Here is a 17,823-nt window from a genome sequence, read left to right as displayed (position 1 = left end):
CTGTGTGTTATTACACCGTAATATCAACCATTCACTTACAGTGAGGAAACTGAGATGACTAAATGTATATGAATTGGGTTCATCCATACCTCTCTGAGCAATTATAATCACTTGTGTATATGTGATAGGTATGGTATGCTGATGTAAGTCAATTTCTGGCCATGATGGTGCATGGGAACTACATGTCCGCGCGTATCAAGTTCCACGGAGGCGTTTAGAGGTTGACGACGAAACATGATGATACAAGGAGAAACATTGGGTGTTTCTGCAATATGATTTTACTTCCTCCTCGAAGAATCATTCACACATATATATTTCAGCCAGTTGAGCTACTCTGAACTCTCGTTGAATACCTTATCTATGTGTTGAGAACATTTTTGTTTTGCGAATAACTTACCCTATGGTGACGACATCGTTTGCCAGATATACCTAGTACCCAGAGTAGGTAGCCAACACTCGCGGCGACCAAGTTTCACATCTTATCGAACCAAGACACACAACTCCTACATCAACTGCTACCCAACAACAAGTGAACCGGTCAATTGGATAGAGAGCGGAGCTTTTCACCATAGAAAATGGCTCCTCTTGTTCCTCGGTTCCATCTCTTTGAGATTGACGATCAAACTTGGTACGTACTTGGACACCAAGTCAAGCTCCACCAGCTCTAGAGCTTCCTCAACCCCAATATCCATCCATCCATGCTCTACTCTTGAGCTTCAACTGCCCAAGCCCGCAACAAGCAGCTTCAGGATACTAGACCGATTTGCAGCTGCTATAGCAGCGTCAATAGTACTGACAAGGCATCAGGTTTCCCGCCTTTCTTCGCGCTCGCGTCCAAGATGGCCTCACACGCGCCTGGCTCTCCAACACGCCTCTCCAGTCCCAATCTCCCGCGAGTCTCAGCGCCCAAGTCCTGATCAAGCAGCTCAACACGTCTCTACCCGATTATGCTTACATCGATTTCTGTGCCGGCGGCGGTGGACCCACGCCCTCGATAGCTCGCACCGTCAACGCGCACCTTCAGTCTCAAGGATCGGATCCTGTTCGCTTTATCCTTACGGACTTGCACCCAAATGTCGAAGCCTGGGAACAGGTTGCCCAGAAGAATCCGATGTTGACCTATGAACGAAACTCTGTCGATGCGTCGTCTGCTCCGGAGTATCTTGTCAAGAGAGAAGATGGAACGAAGCCCTTCAGACTGTTCAACCTGGCGTTTCATCACTTTGACGACGACTTGGCCAAGGACATCCTGCGAGATACTGTCGAGACAAGCGAGGGACTTGCCATCTTCGAACTACAAGATCGCTCCTTTGCGAGCGTGTTGGCGGTCACGTTCCTAGGCATTGGCGCATTCTTCAGTGCTCCATTCTTCGCGCTCAAGTGGCGATCACCTGCAACATTCATCTTCTCGTGCTTGATCCCTATTCTACCGTTCGTTCTCATGTTTGATGGATATATCTCAGCGCTGCGGACAAGAACGCCCGAAGAAGTTGAGACTTTGTTGCGGTCTTGTGGTGCAGACACGAGCAAATGGGAGGTCAAGAGCGGTAGTGAGATGCACCTCTGGCCGTGCGGGTATCTCAATTGGGTCATCTGTAGACCTGTTCGTAAAGGCTGATATAATGTACAAGAAGTTTGCGACACCGCTATATATGTGGCTGCATCATCGAAACCACCAGTTGGCTGAGCAGTTCACTTCTCCATCCCATCCCACGCTCTTGACAGAATGCCAATAGCCCGAAGGGATGAACATAGAGTCGCCAGGCTCCAGCACAACCTCAAAAAGCCCTGCTGGTGCTTCATTGTCGCCCCAAACAGCATCATGCAGCTTTTCCCGTTCCTCGCCCTGCATCATGTCCTCCGTTCGTAACCGACCATTGTCTGTCTTTTCCATTTTAGCCTGTATTTCGCCGAATAGTGCCTGTCCCGCCTTTGGTAGCATGAGCCTGAGAACCTTGTCCCCGGAAAGCTGGCAGAAGAAGTTGGGGTTTGGATCTCGGTGTAGAGGTGTGTACGTCGGCACTAGGCCGAGCCATATGCTAGTGGCATATATGTCTCCCTTTCCAACGGATTTGAGGATTTTTGGCGTGGGAAGGTCATCCTGGAGCTCCTTGGGGAGATTCTCTATGGGGCACTGAGCAATATATAGTGATATTCTCGGGAGCCCCATACTCAGTAAGACTTTGTTGAAGTGGTATATCTTATTGAAAAGACGGAGAGGTGCAGTGAATCGATAGAAGTCCCTGTTGGCTATGTTGTTGACGGTTGCGTCGACGACACCGTCAACCACAGCCTCCTGGTTGAAACAGTTGTCCCAATTCCTCACAATGGGATCATCATGGATATCTCGGTCAAGAGAATCCCGAAACATGATGAGGCTGTCCTTCTGCTTCTGAGACGGAGCGTAAATCTCATAAGTGACCATGGGATTGCGAAAGCGCCGGAAGTGCCGTGATAAAGGCTGCCGTGGAGTTTTTGTGTTGGCTGTGTGGTGTGGTTCTTCCTCGTCCATGAACCAGTTCTCCAGCGCAGGTAGATTGGCAGCCGGTGAGCCCTGGTCTTTGGCGAAGACGACAGGCTTCTCGAGTTCAAATGATCGCGTGCGAAATGCTTCAGTGGTGGTATATTCCTCGGCTACTGCTACCAGTCTCGGTATTCCCTTTCTTGGTATCCCCTTTCTTGGTGATAATGTCTGACTGAAATATCGGCATAATGGAGCCGTCTTTGATATATGCCGACTCCATGGTGAGAAGGTAGATAGAGCTTTGCTCATGATTTCTCTATTTCCGACGGGAAGAGGTTCTTGTACAATGACTTAGTAATGAGAAGGGCTTGTCATAGTATGTATTTTTTGTAGTTCCATTTGAGAATAGATCGACGTTATGCCCTGCATTCATCTAATGCATTTGGTCGTGTTGGGTGTCACTTTTACCACCATCTATCGAGGAATCTTGAATATGAGAGGCGAGATCTATGCATCGGAAGCGGCAAAACCCTGTCCCGAAGCAGGTACCGTTAGATAGAAGTGGAAACCAAGCATTAATAGTTAGATCCTTCTGTTTCTGTTGCACCAAAAACTCTTCGTCCTGGCGCAATCGACGAGAGAGGAAATGGCTGTTCAGTCATACAATCCAAGTTTCATTGCAACGCTATCAATTTACTGTATATGATCGGAAATGCACTGATTTTTGATGCATTAACCACTGCTGCTGTTTTGTTTGTGAAATCACATACCTCACCTACTAGGTACGGATCCCATAATAGCGGGCACATCCCCACCAACGTCGATCGACTTTAGCGTCGAGCGCGCATGCCCTCCACTGTAGGTTAGGTAGGTTAGGCCAGGTTTAGGTAGGCTAGGTGTAGTGGGTGCTTTGTGCCCGTGGCTCGCGATATCTGCGCCCCTCAAAATACTCACCAACATCCATCACCCCGCCTCGAGGTAGCTTTACAGCTATCATATCGATACCGCGCCCTTAAGCACAGCACTTCAACGCCCTCACAACATTTGTAATTCTTCTCGCCTCTCCATTGCGATTCGTTTTATACCACACCGCTACCGAGCGCAATCCCTTGGCCCAGCCTTGTCAACTGGTACTCGTTGCCCCTCGACAACAAAATAGACGACCACGATAGCGACACCATGTCGACCTCTTCGGGCGTCCCCGAGTCCTGGATATCCAGTTTCTGCTCTCTTCTCGGCCATGAATACTTTGCCGAAGTCTCGGAGGAGTTTATCGAGGATGACTTCAACCTGACTGGTCTGCAGTCCCAGGTTGCCATGTACAAGGAAGCATTGGAGGTATGTTTATCTTGTCTCGCAGGCGCGTCGACGTTTGCAGTTTTCTCTCTCTCAAAGGACCCAGAATTGCTAACGTTGTACCCCTGTCTCACAGATGATCCTGGATGTGGAACCAGAGGACGACGAGGAAGAAGAGGAGGAGGAGGAGGAAGAGGACGAGAACGAGTCAGACCCAGAACGCTTGACTAGAGCAGCCAGCGAGCGGAGGCATCACCGCATGGCCAGCGACTTGTCCGTCATCGAATCCTCTGCCGAGATGCTGTACGGCCTCATCCACCAACGCTTTATCTGCTCCAGGGCTGGCATCCAGCAGATGAGTGAAAAGTACGAGCTAGGCCATTTTGGCTGCTGTCCCAGGACAAACTGTGACCAAGCTCGCACTCTGCCTGTCGGCCTCTCCGATATCCCTGGCGAGGACACGGTTAAGCTCTTCTGCCCATCATGTTTAGACGTTTACGTCCCGCCAAACAGCCGTTTCCAAACCGTCGACGGCGCCTTCTTTGGTCGTACTTTCGGCTCCCTCTTTCTCCTTACTTTCCCAGAATATGACCTTACTAAGCGCGGCATCGAAGTGCTGTCATCCACGAGCTCTCGTGTTAACGAAGGTGATGGTCTCATCAACGGCATGTACGCAAAGAATATTGGCCCTGGTCTAGGTCGTGAGCATATATACGAGCCTCGCATTTATGGTTTCCGCGTTTCTGAGAGAGCCCGCTCTGGGCCCAGGATGCAGTGGCTCCGTGAACGCCCCACAGATATCAACGAGCTCGATGAAGCCCGTCTCTACGCAGAACAGAACCCTGACTCGGAGGATGACGACGAGAACAGCGGTCAAGCTGGTGTGAATGGCAGAGTTATGGTTCGTCGACGCCCTCCTGGAAACGCTCGCCTTCGCCAGAGGCAGAACAACAATGGTAGCCCCATGGCTCTGTCCACTAATGGAGCTGAATCCGAGCTGTAGAGTGACGGGCGCATACGGCCGGTCTCATATATGCCCCTTCGCGACTCCAGACCCGGTAGATGTTAGGACTGCCAATGAAAGATTCCAATATTTTCTTCAGCGGAAACTTTCGACATCAGACTACCTAGATATATGGCAAAAGTGCCTAATGGCTGCATCATAGGAACAAGGCGTAGACGCACTGGAGACGCTTTAGGAAGGGTTAAGCATGGTGGTGTCACGGGGTGGGAAGAAGGGTATCATTGGGATTTTGCTTTGCAGGATTAATGCATAGACGGCGTTGAACGTTTGATAGGTAGGTTATGGAAAATACACATCAAATGCACATTTATGACAACTCTCAGGATTCAATCAATTCATGACTTGAAGAACTTAGTGATATTTATGCTCAAGCTCGCCACATTATTACTTGTTGACATCTCAAGGGGCTATGTGGTGCTCTCGCCCATTCAAACCATCCAAGTTATGTTGTGTTTTCCTTCATAGGCATTAGGCATGAGTTCTATGGATAGACATATACATGCTGTTACTCCTGATGCCTTTCCCCTCCTCCTCCACCTCCAACCACTACCAAGTTGCCAGACCTGCGGCGTGGTGTTGTACTCCATCCTCATGCGACCGTGACCCCTCGCAAGATAGCTATGCTAGAAATCCCCTCCTCGCCGTGAGTTCGCTCAATGCTCTTGTTTTTTTGCAGAGCAGAAGCAGAGATCGACCAAGAAACAAGTAATAAAACAAAAACCTTTCCCATCACCAAACACCCCGTCCTTGACCCATGCTATCGTATACATCATGGTCCTCGTCTCTCGTCCGTTCTATGCTAACAAAAGGGAAGAGTGAAATAAAAATCAAACAAAAACAAAGTGGTAGACTGCCAGCGATTATGAGTGTCTTCCTCGTACAAGGACTTTTCTGCTTGCACGGAAAGGACAGCCTGCGACATCAAACAGCGTTGCGATGGTGAAGCGTACTTCAACGCCTGAAAGCTCCTAACGCCTTGTTGCCCATTTCCATTCCCATCATATCTATCGTGTACAGTGCGTGTATCCCGTGGGCTAAAACCGTTGAAGCCAAAAAGAAAAGCGAAAATGAAGCTAAAGAGAAAAAGAACGATAAAACGAAACTAGCAGCCACGGTCAAATGGCATCTGAGGATATGTATCGAAGATGTCAAAAGACTCGAGAGGAATTGCTGTTTTTTTTGAGGAGGCCCCTTCGTATATGAAAGCAGAAGATGGGGAGAGCTTTACATCATCCTGGAGCTGTCGTCGGCCAACGACTTGTTTGCTGATGCAAGTACTGGCGTATCAAGTACTGGGCGCAGGCTCAATAGCATCGCCCTCAGTCTTGCCTTCCTCGGCAGCTACTGCGTTGCCTATGTCTTTATTTTTGGAATCAGGTTCGGCCTTGGGTGTCGTCTCGTCGCTAGTTACTGAACCACCAAGAACGGCCCTTGGAAGAAACCAACCTCCACGTTCCCACTGACCTGGTTCGTATAGGCAAGACTTGCGGACCTCCTCATCAGAAATACCGGCAAGCAAAGTGTTGAGACGTTTGAAATCGATTGGCTTGAGGATCCAGCCATCAAACCCGGCATCGACGTAGGTCTGCTTCTCGCGCTCAACAAGAGAAGCCGAAACCGCGAAAATCGGTATGCGATAATTTGAATTAGCCAACGACGAATGGCCTTGATGCTCCGCGGATGCCTCCATAGACCTGATCATTTTCGTACTTGTGAGTCCATCGACAATTGGCATCTTATTCATGTTAGTAACGTAAATTATGTGGGAAAGACTTAAGAAGAACGACTTACTTGCATATCCATCAAGACCACGTCAAACTCCTTTGATCGTTCGCGATACGCTGCAGCACAGTCTTCGCCATTGACAGTATGATGCACGCCATGGCCGACTCGCTCCAAACGCTTCCTCAAAATCTTCATGTTGATTGGGTCGTCCTCGGCCACAAGGACCTCCAGATGTTGTGCCTCAGTCATCTGAGTTCCTCCGCTTGTGATACTCTCTGTCGCAGCCTTTGTCACGGGGCGATCGTTTCCCTTCATCTCAAAAAGGACACGGGAATGCTCGCTGGGCTGTGGTCTTTGAGGCACATCGCTGTACTCGTCTGGAATCTTGACAGCGCGAATCGGAGTTTTTGAATCCACCACCCCTGCGCTTCCAGGCTCGCTATGTGGTTTGGTTGCTACAGGGCTCCGGGGAGGACTCACAGATCGGCCACTGAGGCTGACAGCTCCGCGGGACGTGGGCCGCATGGAGGTCCCTCCTGAATTTACACTACCAGGAAGAGGATACTCACCGCCTTCCCTGTCGTTCAGAGATAGGGGTGTCGAGATCGCATCAATGAGTCGATCGGCGTCACTTTGATGGCTGCCACGGCTGCCATGGCTACTCATACTTCTTTGGCTTGCTCGGCTTCCCTTCATTGATGCATCGCCTCCTTCGACAGCTGAAGTCATGGAGCTAACCCTCTCAACGAGTGTGATCTCTCCTTCTGGAGCAGCTGTCAAAGAAAGAGGAGCAGATGTTGCAGTATTGGCAGACTCTGCACTGTTTGTCGACTTGTTTGTCCGACTACCCTTAGGGATGTTTTCGTTTCCTTGTGAGCTTGGACACTCGTTGGAAAGAAGGAATGGAAGCTGAACCACGAATCTTGAGCCTTGGCCAACCTCCGACTTGAGGCGAAGCTGCCCATCCATGTTTCGAACAATGCGGGCAACAACAGCAAGACCGAGTCCCAATGTTCGCATTTCGCGAGGCATCTCCTCCAGCTTCGTGCCCGACATAGGCGCTTCCTCTGAGCTGACTTGTTCAAGGTCACGGAACAAGGTGTCCAATTGGCTGGCACTCATGCCAATCCCAGAGTCCTCAATTACAAAATCCACCACTGCCTGTCGATCTTTGACTTCTGACACAAAGACTTCCACCTTTACGTGGCCGCTGTGCGTATGGGCCACCGCGTTCGCAGTGACATTCGATAGTGCTTGGCGGATTCGTCGTTCATCGCCATGCACAAATTGTGGAAGCCCAGGATGCTGAATAACGGTGTAATGGATCCCTTTTCGTTTGGCATCATTCATGAACGGACCTGTCGCTTCTCTAATACAGCTGGCAAGATCAAAAACCTCATCCTTGACCAAGTTCTGTCCTTCCTCAGTCTTGGTCAAGTCTAACAAGTCGTTGATGACATAGATCAAAGACTTAGAGGCGGAATGAGATCTCGCCAGGTTATCTCGGGTTTCTTGATCGAGACTACCTTCCAGGGCTATTTCCAGGTAGTTGATAATGGCATTAAGAGGTGTCCGAACCTCATGGGCAGAATTAGCAAGCAACAACTGAGTTAACTTGCTGTTTTGAAGAGCCATTTCTTTTTGCCTCCAGACCTCAATGAATTTACCGTAGACGAGACAGAGCACGGCTGCAGTCTCGACCTGTTCCTCATTCCATTCTCGGCACTTGCCGACAACAGTTTCGTTCCACGTTTTGAAGCTCTTTCTTGGTTCCAAGTAGCTAGCAGTGCCCTCTCGAACAAACTTTTCGTAGGGGTTGCCGGCCCACTTGACTTCTTTAATCTGGCCCTTCCGGAAGAAGACGATGAAGTCGTTGCCACCAACGCTGAGGGGTACATAGAGTAGACCAGCTACAACTTGGAAACCAGGTGGATATCGCAGGTCGGGGAAATCTTCTTTGACGTCCTGCGATGCAACGACAGAGGTAAGTTGGCGCATCCGTAGGTATTCCAGCATCGCGAGGGCTTCCTGGCTTTGTTCCACAAGACCCATGATTTTGGTCTCGCCCTTGATAGATAGCAGTCCAAAATCGGCATCGAACAGCTTCAAAAGATCCTCCGAAGACGCAATAATGTATCCAGAGGGATTTTTGTCTGTAGGTGCAGTGTTGATCAGCTTGCGAGCCTGCAGCCGCGAAGCATAAGATAGTCTCTCGATATTTCTGGACGCGGTATCACCAACAAGGCGACACATCTTCCGAATTGGAAAAGACACACGCATGCCGTGATTACCATATGAGTGGCAAGAAATAAGGCCCCATAGCTCGTTGAAAGCATTAATTGATATCGACATGGACGATCTCACTGCCATGTTTTTGAGATATTTAATATGGATAGGGGACATGGCTCGCAAGTAAGAATGGCTCATGTCCAGAGGCACTTCCAGGTCTTCCTTAGTCCTGCAAACTATTCTGGAGGTGTCTTGGTCCCGGTCGTAAAGCAACCTGACCTTGTTGAGTTTGTATAAGTCGCGAGCTTGTCGCGGAATGTCTGATGCGGGAAAGTGGAGGCCTTTATACAAATCTCTTGTCATTGATGTGTCGACAAGTTCTGTTACGACCTTGCCATTGAAGGAAGAGTCGAACTGGTAGATCATGACACGGTGGAAGCCAGTCAATTCTTTGACTATGCCCACAAGAATTTTCAGGAACGCTTCCAAATTAGGAGCTGAGGAGAGCTGCTCTTGAACCTGGGACATGATATCAAAGACTTGCATGGCACCTTGCTCACCCCGCCTCTTTCTCGCACTTCTCAATATCCTCAAGGGTTTGCTGAGGACCTCTGTGCTCTCTTCGATTTCTTCCAGTGTGGGATTTGACTGGAGGGTGTCGTGTGGGGTATCGGGGGTCAACTCATCAACAGGCCGTAGAGGATATTCAGCGTCATCGTCCAGCTCGAATTCGCAAATGATTAAATCAGGATGTGCCGGGTTTATGTGAATAGCGCACCAGAGTTTTGTGCTTTTGCGCTTAGGGGACCGAATCGACAAACTAAAAACTTCAGGCCCGTTAACGGCTGGATCCGCATCTTCGTCACGAATGAAATCGATGTGGTCAAGAAGATTATCCTGTTGTTCCTCCGTCAAGATGTCCAAGAAGTTTTTGAGTTGAAATAATTGCTTGGGGGTGTAGCCCAGCATTCGCTCGGAGTTTTCGCTAATGTACCGAGCGACGAAACAGCCATCATTCTCTTCACGGAGCGCAACGAGAGCGCCGAATGTTTGAATCGCACCAGGAGTATGGATCGGTTCATCTTCGCAGCGCTGAAGGACCCCATCACGACCTGTGATAACTGCATGGCCATCATCGGTCACAACATGGGTGAAGCGAGAGGTGATAAGGGGGACGTCAGAACTCGATTGTCCCACAGAAGACACATCGGCCTCGTGTCCAGAGTGTGCAGCTGCAGGTGCGCTATGACCCATTGGCCCGGATTCTTCTGTTTCTGTTTCATTGTCGGAAGTGGAGATATCGAGCTGAAGTGGGGTTGTACTGCTTCCATGGCGGTTTGCGTCTAGTTGAATACTGGACATTGGACCGCTCATTGTGTTCTTCCTCCGCATAAGGGCATCGATGCGCTCACTGTGGGCTCGTGAATGGTAATTAGCTGGGACAGTGTCTGACCGTCTCAGATCTGGCCCCGTGTCAGCTCGAGGAGCACCTGGAACATGGACAGGAATGCTTCGACCATCGCGCTCAGGCAAAGCCGGGAAATAATCCTCACTGGCGATCTTACTAGAGTTGGGGTCGACGCTTATAACGGATCGTATAGGAAAGACTCGATCTCCAGAAATATCTGAAGCAGCAGAGTGATATCCTAATTGCTTGTCTGATCCAACACTCCAAGGAGAAAACGGCGGGTCCGAGTTTGCAATACTATTCTGCTCGCTAGGAGCAGCAGATGAGGCAGCCCGAGTCGTGCGTGTTGGAATGGCGTCGGAAGGACTTGTTCGCAAATTTGGCAAGTCTTGGCCCATGGGCCTGAATGTTGACGAAGATGCTGTCGAAGACTGTGGTGGAGGAGGGTAAGAAGTATAGGTTGGAGGAGACGTAGACGAGGGGTCGTGTTCCTGCTCCTGTTGTTCCTGCTCTAGCTGGGCTTGGTTGACGTCCTGGTCGTCCTTCTCGTGAGGCGCATCCATGGCGATGCTGTCTGATCGCTAACCTAACAGTTGCGAAGCGGATGCTGAAGGATGAAAGCCGAGAGGCAAAAGAGGGTGGGAAGAGAATGCTCGAGGGAGAGGTTAGGGCGGTCCTACAAAGTAGCGTCGTGCATTCCCGTTATAACCGATATCGTAAGAATGTTAGGGTGACAGAGTAGGATGATCTCGTGAGATCGAACGATTGGGGTAGCCCAGGTGAAGTGAAAAAAATCGCCCGTGGAGTTGTCGTGATCGTGGTTGATAGGTTGTTTGCCAGAAGGAGCAGCGCGGGAGCTACATGCACAATGATAGAGTACCAGGTAGGGTAGTGTTGATAGGAGAAGCAAGATCCAAGTGGAAGTGACGGGGCTCCCATCCAATTCGATGCCAAACAGGGGTTCAGACTTCTAACTGCCCTCGATAGAACAGACAGACCAGACCAGACAAGGCGTATGAAACGAAACGGAGCTATCACGGTATACGGGCAGATAGAAAATAGGCGCGGTAGATGGCAAAAGGGCTGCGATGGCGTATCCCAATGCGGAAGGAGTGACGAAGGCTCTGACTGTTCAGGCGATTGATTTATCGATTGATACGTAATACCAGTCCAAATGACGAGGTAAGGAAAATCGAGAAGAAGGTGAGGCGAATTTCAAGGGCGAGGAGAATATTAATTTGCCAGCCCGAGGTGGCAGCTTCTGGCTGGGGGGGAGGTTTTGGCACAGGACAAAAGGTTGCTTGTAGGTTGTTGGTTGATTGTGTGGAGGTGGCGAGTTTCGATGCAGCACAGCACAGTACAGTGTGACCCCTCACTATTGGCACCTACCGGAGAGGAGCCAGCCCGGGCAGTCAAGCAGTCCAGTGGCCACAGCGCTGAGGATCAAGTGAGAATGGGCGCCCCAGGGGCTGCACAGGGCATGAAGCAGTCTAGCAGTACCCTAGACGGGCAAGGTAAGGACAAGGACAGCCCACCTCAGGACTTCCAATGGATCCCCACCAACCAACCTATGGCTTGCTCATCTGCCTCACTAGCTCCGTCGATCTTGTCCATTTTCCCACTCTCGCTCAGCGAAACACTGCATTGCATTGCCAAGACTATTCAGAATCCCATCTTTATCCCTTGAAAATCCCATTATATCCGTCATCCCAGGCTCAGGCCCAGCCAGGTTCTGGTCCAGGTCTAGGCCTTCAGGTTCCCACTCGGGCCCACGATGCACTGCAGATGCACTTTTCACGACTGAGCTCATAGTAGATACCTTCTTCCATTGCCTTCTGTCTGAGGTTGTTGTCTAATGTAGATAAATCAGCTCTCGCCATTGATGAAAGGGTCTCGTGGTGAATAATTTGGTGCTTTCGATGACCCCAAGACCTTTCGAACCCGAAACAACCCTCCACCACGAAACCATAGATTCCAGCAGCCAGGGGAGGAACTGTACAGTGTCACTATGGAAGAACGAGCTTTTTACGGCATTCTCGCTCTTATAATTGTGCCCTCCCCTCTATGAAACCAGCGGCAACTTGGAGAAACAAGCCCCGCCATCGAGCAAGGGTTCTGCCATTTTGGCTCCAGTCTTCAAAGATTGCCCCCATGACCTTTTCAACGGGGCCTTTTGGCTCAGTTTGGGCTTACTGATCATCGCATCCACAGCCTTGCCTTGATCCTCTGCAGGCTTCTCAGGTACAGCGAAGCGAGATCGGAAAGTGTCCAGAGAAACCTATTGATTAAACACAAAAATACGGAGTACACAACCCTAACGATAAGTCTTGACTCTTATCAACCTGATGGCTGTACACGTACCTATATGTAGCATCATAGCATCATAGGTAGGCTGGCCTTTCACGGGAGATAATCCAACATTGAAACCCGTGCGCTAATTTGAAAGCACACTACCATACTCCGTACTGCAGTTGTCATTGTTCTACAGTACGAGCTAGGGGTTGTCCGAGATGTGGCGAATAATTCACTTTGACGGGGATCGAGGACCTTGAAGCCGACCGTTGCGTGTTGCCGTCTTCAGTACGAGCTGGCATAAAACGCTCCTTTCCCCTGACAGCCGCATCAAGTCAGATATGTATCGTCCGCCTATTCAAATGCTGATGGCATTCCCAGATCGTGAAACAGGGATTACAGACAGACCAGCCAGACCGCTTGACAATGCACCATGTCGTGAATCGGCGATCAGGACGGCCTAGGCTTTTTCAGAACCAAGAGGGCCTACCAGTCAGCCCGTAGGTGCTTTGCTAGCCTGAAGAATGATCCCAGGAAGCAATTGGACCCCTCATCTGTGCCAGGTCCTGGTTCAGGGCACGATAGTGTATGGCGTTTCCTGACCCTTACCCGTCTGCCACTCACTCTGCTCATAGGTACTGCTGTAATCGGGTGATAGAGGCAAAGTTTACGAGCCCCTCGCCGATCTTTTTTACAAGGGTCTTGGACACATCGTGCGCACTAAATAACCGCATCTCAGTATCCTCAAACACCACTGGTGCAATGGTAGCCAAGTTCGGCATTTGTGCCACAAGCTACAACGAGACATGCAGAGTCGTTTATCCATGTTCAATAGGCTTCTCAGCCCTGACGTCTTAAACAGTGGGTGCGCCACATACGATCGTGACATCATTCAAGCTGGTGCGGTGCATCCTCTCCGGATTTGGGGACTTGCATGGGTGGTTTGGCGAATCAGAACTCATGGAGTGATTTGGGATCATGACAATCCTCTCATTGAACGCAGATCTTGTCGTGCCAGCCACAGGTGGCGTTGCAATCCTTGATCCACTTGGTTTAATAATCCGTCATTTCAGGTTCCGCCATCCAGCGTACAGTCCAACTTTGCTTTCAAACTTCAACTGTCAAGGGGATTGGTTATTTTCTTGGAGAGGAAATGATTTTTCCGAGGAACCAAGTTCGACAGAATTAGCAATGTTCCTCGGAGCTACAAATACCTTATCTCCACTGGGCAAATATGTCGTTGGATCCCCTAAGTAAGGCAACCTCCACATCTATCACATTTCTACCTAGTACATTCAGTTGCGGTGACTGTAGGCCGCCGAGAAATCTCTTTACCATGTGGGCCATTTATGACAATAGGCCTTTGACATCTAAGTTGACACTGACATTCGGGGATTTCTCGTGTCCGCGTTACCGCCTGTCTATCTACGAGGTCCCCTTTCTGATCATTTCATTTCACTAACTACCATCAGTTTAGGCTGCATGCACGTAGGAGCCCAGTGCCAAGACCAAACACCGTTCCGGAGGTGCTCCGAAGGGTAACACCTAATAAGAACGGGCATCCGTTCGACATGAGGGGCAGCAAGTCCCGATTCTGAACCACGCGCGGAACTTCATTCAAAGGCTGGAAGAGAGACTGGTCTGATATATATCCACAAAATAAAATCTCTGATTTTGCCTGGCTTTGCAAAGCTCAAATCATAGAGTGCCATCCGTGCTAGAAGGCCGAATTCTTAGGCTAGGTACAGCAGATTGCCTTTATCCTTAGATCAGATCTCGAGAGGCTCTCGCCTGACCCCTGCTCGTGAGGGAACCATCCCAGGCCGTGTCATAGAGACGCCAAAATAAGCTCCCCGACGCTAAGACAGTGCGAGAGCATGCAGATGTTCTATTGGATGGAAAGCTCTCACAGTGAAAACCTAGGCAGAGGCTCCGAACCTCCCAAGCGCTGAAGAGAATATTCGTTGAACTCCCCCTATACACATATACACTATGCTAGGCGATTAACAAACTCAAATACCGTTGTCAAGACCCTGAATCTACAAAAGCTTAAACCCTTTAGTCGTTTATTGCGATATACCTTCAAATTAACGGCTTAACCCCGCATAAAATTTGGAGAACGCTCAACGGCACACAATGCTGCTATTCAAGATCACCAAGATTTTACATTAGGTTTCGGGATTCATAAGCAGCCTGATATCTATAGAAGTTGCCAGTTGCCTCTTGACGGGACTTTTTTATTTCACTCAAGTGAACCACTTGCTCCGTTGCCTCGGTCTCCCTATACAAAGCTCTCGGTTACTATGAGATCAAAATCGTGTCAAGCTTTGGATTGCTATTCCATCATGTGTTGTGTGGTCAATGAATATCCCTGGCCTTGCATTTAAAAGAGGATAAAGACCATCAGCTGCTCCAGCTTTGTTATCAAGGCTTTTGGCCATTCTTTGACAGCCGTGCATGTTGCTTGTCGATATGATTCCCAACATACCCTGTAACCGCGTATCGACTTAGCGAGCTCTCTTAAGACTCTACCCTTGGGACATGAGAGATCCATCACTTCTTACCCATAGGGCTAAAGTAGTCAGTCTATATTATCGAATATATCTATGAAAAATTGCGTGTAAACACGTAAAATTAGCAATAAGCTGCCACTCAAGTCGTCCCTACTAACGACCCTAGTTATGGACATTCCCATACAGCCAGGACCCTCCTCTTGGACGTGATGATTTGACGTCTATTCAAGCCGATTCTTCAAGTACGTCAATGGAAACGGGAAATCAAGATAGACCACCAGGAACTATGCTTGCTTAGCCTATTCGGTAGCTATCACTATCCACAGTAGACACGAAGTTCTGGCATCGAAGATGGCCATGCCAAGCAAATATAACCATGTCTAGCTCAATATAAGAATATGGCTAGTAAACGAGCTGGCAATTTTCATCCAAGGATATCCCAGTCTCGAACAGAGCAAAAAGGCCTAATGGTCAAATGAGTGGGTTAGGTTATGCCACGAAATCGTCCAAGCTCCAGATCAGTTAAGATGGAGATTGTGAGATATGACAGCTTTGACGATCCAACAACGTTCGAGAACAAGCGAAAGCCCAAGCCGCAAGAGTGTGATCCCATGGTTATTCTTAGCTATACATGTTAAGCATGGCTAGTTGCGTAGTGTCATATTTGAAGATCAGTGGTCGGCCGAGCTTTCTCTATCTCGATTGGTCGATCTACGGAACTCGAAACGTGTAGCTTTATCGAGCTTATCCTGGCTAATCGCCAATACTTATCTCAGCTTCAGCTCCTTGAAAGTTATGGGAGGATGAATTAGGGGGCAAGTTCGGAATACTTCTTTTTGGCTACAGAGGCCCCAGTCCTGAGCGCCGGCGGTCTAAAGTAGGACGGTGAAGCTGCTGGAAAGGTGGTTAAGGGATCACTTTAATACAACTGTGCCGTAGCTGAGCTGTACTCAGGGGCATGACTTCGAGAAAACAGGGCGGGAGAAGAAGTATCTTGTTTGTTTCGTGTTCATTTGCAACCACGGGTAACCGCCTCACTCTGGTGCCACCTCATCAGCGTGACATATGACATACGCCATACGACATGCGTACATATATACATACAACTGGAGGATAGACAGAAGGGTTACCGTCAAATATCCCGCCACACTTATCCACTTTCCATCATACACTCCTTCGGTACAAGCACCGCTTGGTTGAAGGCGCTCCCTTGAAGCCAATGAAGATGAGTAGCCACTATCATCTACGCCCACTGAGGAACCTTGTAGCGTTCAATGATAGGGAGGATCAAGAGGAATTGAAATTAAAATTCTGGTCAGTGGACCGCCATTCGACTTGTAGGCCACGTGTACTCGATGGCATAGCAACTGAACGGCAGAATACAAGATTTACACGATATCACTCAGCCTTGATGTTAGCCAACCCGAGAACTTCAACAGGGGTGTCGCCGGTCGTGGAGTAATCCAAGACCGACTAATCTGTGGTAATCTCTAATGATCTGCGCATATCTTATCAGATCTTATTTGTTTTCTAAATGTAAACACTTACGTAGTGAACCATGTGACGTCCATGCAGTATTTGATCGTCCATGCCAGAACTAGGACCTCGAATAAAGGCAATAAGCCAGCTACGACATGATTAAAGACTCACAATAATATTAGGGATGTTTTTTCTGATAAACAAACTCTGCATCCCCTCTAAATGTCTCTGCTATACCAATTTTGTGATTTCCCCCCTTTGACAAGGGATTTGGTTCACCATACAAGAATACACTATTAGAGACATAGCTAAGCATAATCAATGAAGAAGTTTATCTATTAGACAAATACCTCCAATCAATGCAGGGGATCCTGAAATGATCTCTACCCGGTCTTTCAAACAAGTACTCTTCAGAGACCTACAGTGCGCTGTAAAATACTCAGATGAGTTTAGTAATGAACAGACAGAAGTGCAGGACCACTGAACAGATATATGAGACATGGCAAGATACCGGATTGCAATGTTGTGCCAGTGATTCGTCTCAATGCTGTCGAGATAATCTGGTCAGGACCATGTTTAGTTAATTGTTGGGCAGTGATGTACCTCCCTGCACCAAGAGTAACACCTCATGCCTTGGCAGCTAACAGAATTGGACCGTCACTGTATTGGTGGTTTCATGTTCTTGGTCAGTTTTTGCCGTTCCTATTGCACGGGGACCGTATCCAGGAGAGACGCGAGTCCATTCCTTTGTCCATATCGGTTCTGTTACATGTTCCTTTTCTTCGATGCACCGAATGATAAGGTTTTGCAGTGAAACTTCGAATTTGATTTTTTCCCATGAGATATCTGGTTCCCTGAAGATACTATTCGGGTCATAATAGCCAACAAACAGCTTGGTAAGACGAGGTCCAGGGAGGTGACACTCAGAGTTTGGAGCCAAAAAAGTTTAGCTGTGATCGGTTTGCAGTGACTGAACATATGATCTTGTTCTATAATACTATTGAGCTCAAACAAAATATATGATATGTCAAATTACGATAAGCATTCCTGTGGATTGGTGGTGAGTGGCTAAGAGATCAGCGCCCTACAATCTTTGGTGACTCTGCGAGTGTTGATAAAAGACGGTTCATGAAATGAAGAGTAACTGATCCATCAAGAATATATCCAGATGAAGAATAAGATGGTGTATCACGGTCGTATACCATGATTTGAAGCAGGGAACCGCTGGTATGAAGGCCGGAGAGTCAAGATGAAATACCGGAGAAAGAGAAAGAGAGAAAGAGCAGTATCGGGTGTTGGCTTGAAAGGCCTCGCATTTCATTGGGAGCCTGGTTTAACAATCTTATATGCTCTTCCATGTCGTAATCGTAATACTCAATGTTCATTTTCGGCA

General features: G+C 48.7%; 4 protein-coding genes across 4 annotated transcripts; 2 read left to right on the top strand and 2 right to left on the bottom strand.

Moving 5' to 3' along the window:
- Window positions 1-575: 575 nt before the first annotated feature.
- On the top strand, window positions 576-1,618 carry FPRO_09371 (uncharacterized protein; the record flags this gene model as incomplete). The annotated part of the gene is made up of 2 exons (XM_031232756.1): window positions 576-628; window positions 808-1,618. 2 exons carry the CDS (start codon window positions 576-578, stop codon window positions 1,616-1,618), a joined length of 864 nt encoding a protein of 287 aa, XP_031082661.1.
- A 45-nt stretch (window positions 1,619-1,663) lies between these two features.
- FPRO_09370 (uncharacterized protein) lies at window positions 1,664-2,773 on the bottom strand (the record flags this gene model as incomplete). The annotated part of the gene is made up of 1 exon (XM_031232755.1): window positions 1,664-2,773. The coding sequence occupies one exon, from the start codon at window positions 2,771-2,773 to the stop codon at window positions 1,664-1,666; it is 1,110 nt and encodes a 369-aa protein (XP_031082660.1).
- An 870-nt stretch (window positions 2,774-3,643) lies between these two features.
- FPRO_09369 (putative casein kinase II beta subunit CKB1) lies at window positions 3,644-4,763 on the top strand (the record flags this gene model as incomplete). Its single annotated transcript, XM_031232754.1, has 2 exons — window positions 3,644-3,802; window positions 3,897-4,763. 2 exons carry the CDS (start codon window positions 3,644-3,646, stop codon window positions 4,761-4,763), a joined length of 1,026 nt encoding a protein of 341 aa, XP_031082659.1.
- A 1,306-nt stretch (window positions 4,764-6,069) lies between these two features.
- FPRO_09368 (uncharacterized protein) lies at window positions 6,070-10,709 on the bottom strand (the record flags this gene model as incomplete). The annotated part of the gene is made up of 2 exons (XM_031232753.1): window positions 6,070-6,519; window positions 6,576-10,709. The coding sequence occupies 2 exons, from the start codon at window positions 10,707-10,709 to the stop codon at window positions 6,070-6,072; spliced, it is 4,584 nt and encodes a 1,527-aa protein (XP_031082658.1).
- Between the last annotated feature and the right edge of the window lie 7,114 nt (window positions 10,710-17,823).

The sequence above is a fragment of the Fusarium proliferatum genome, assembly GCF_900067095.1.
Source record: "Fusarium proliferatum ET1 genome assembly, contig: FPRO_scaffold006, whole genome shotgun sequence".
Lineage (NCBI taxonomy): Eukaryota > Fungi > Ascomycota > Sordariomycetes > Hypocreales > Nectriaceae > Fusarium > Fusarium proliferatum.
Note: the sequence above shows the minus strand (reverse complement) of the source record. Positions and strands in the feature narration are given on the sequence as shown.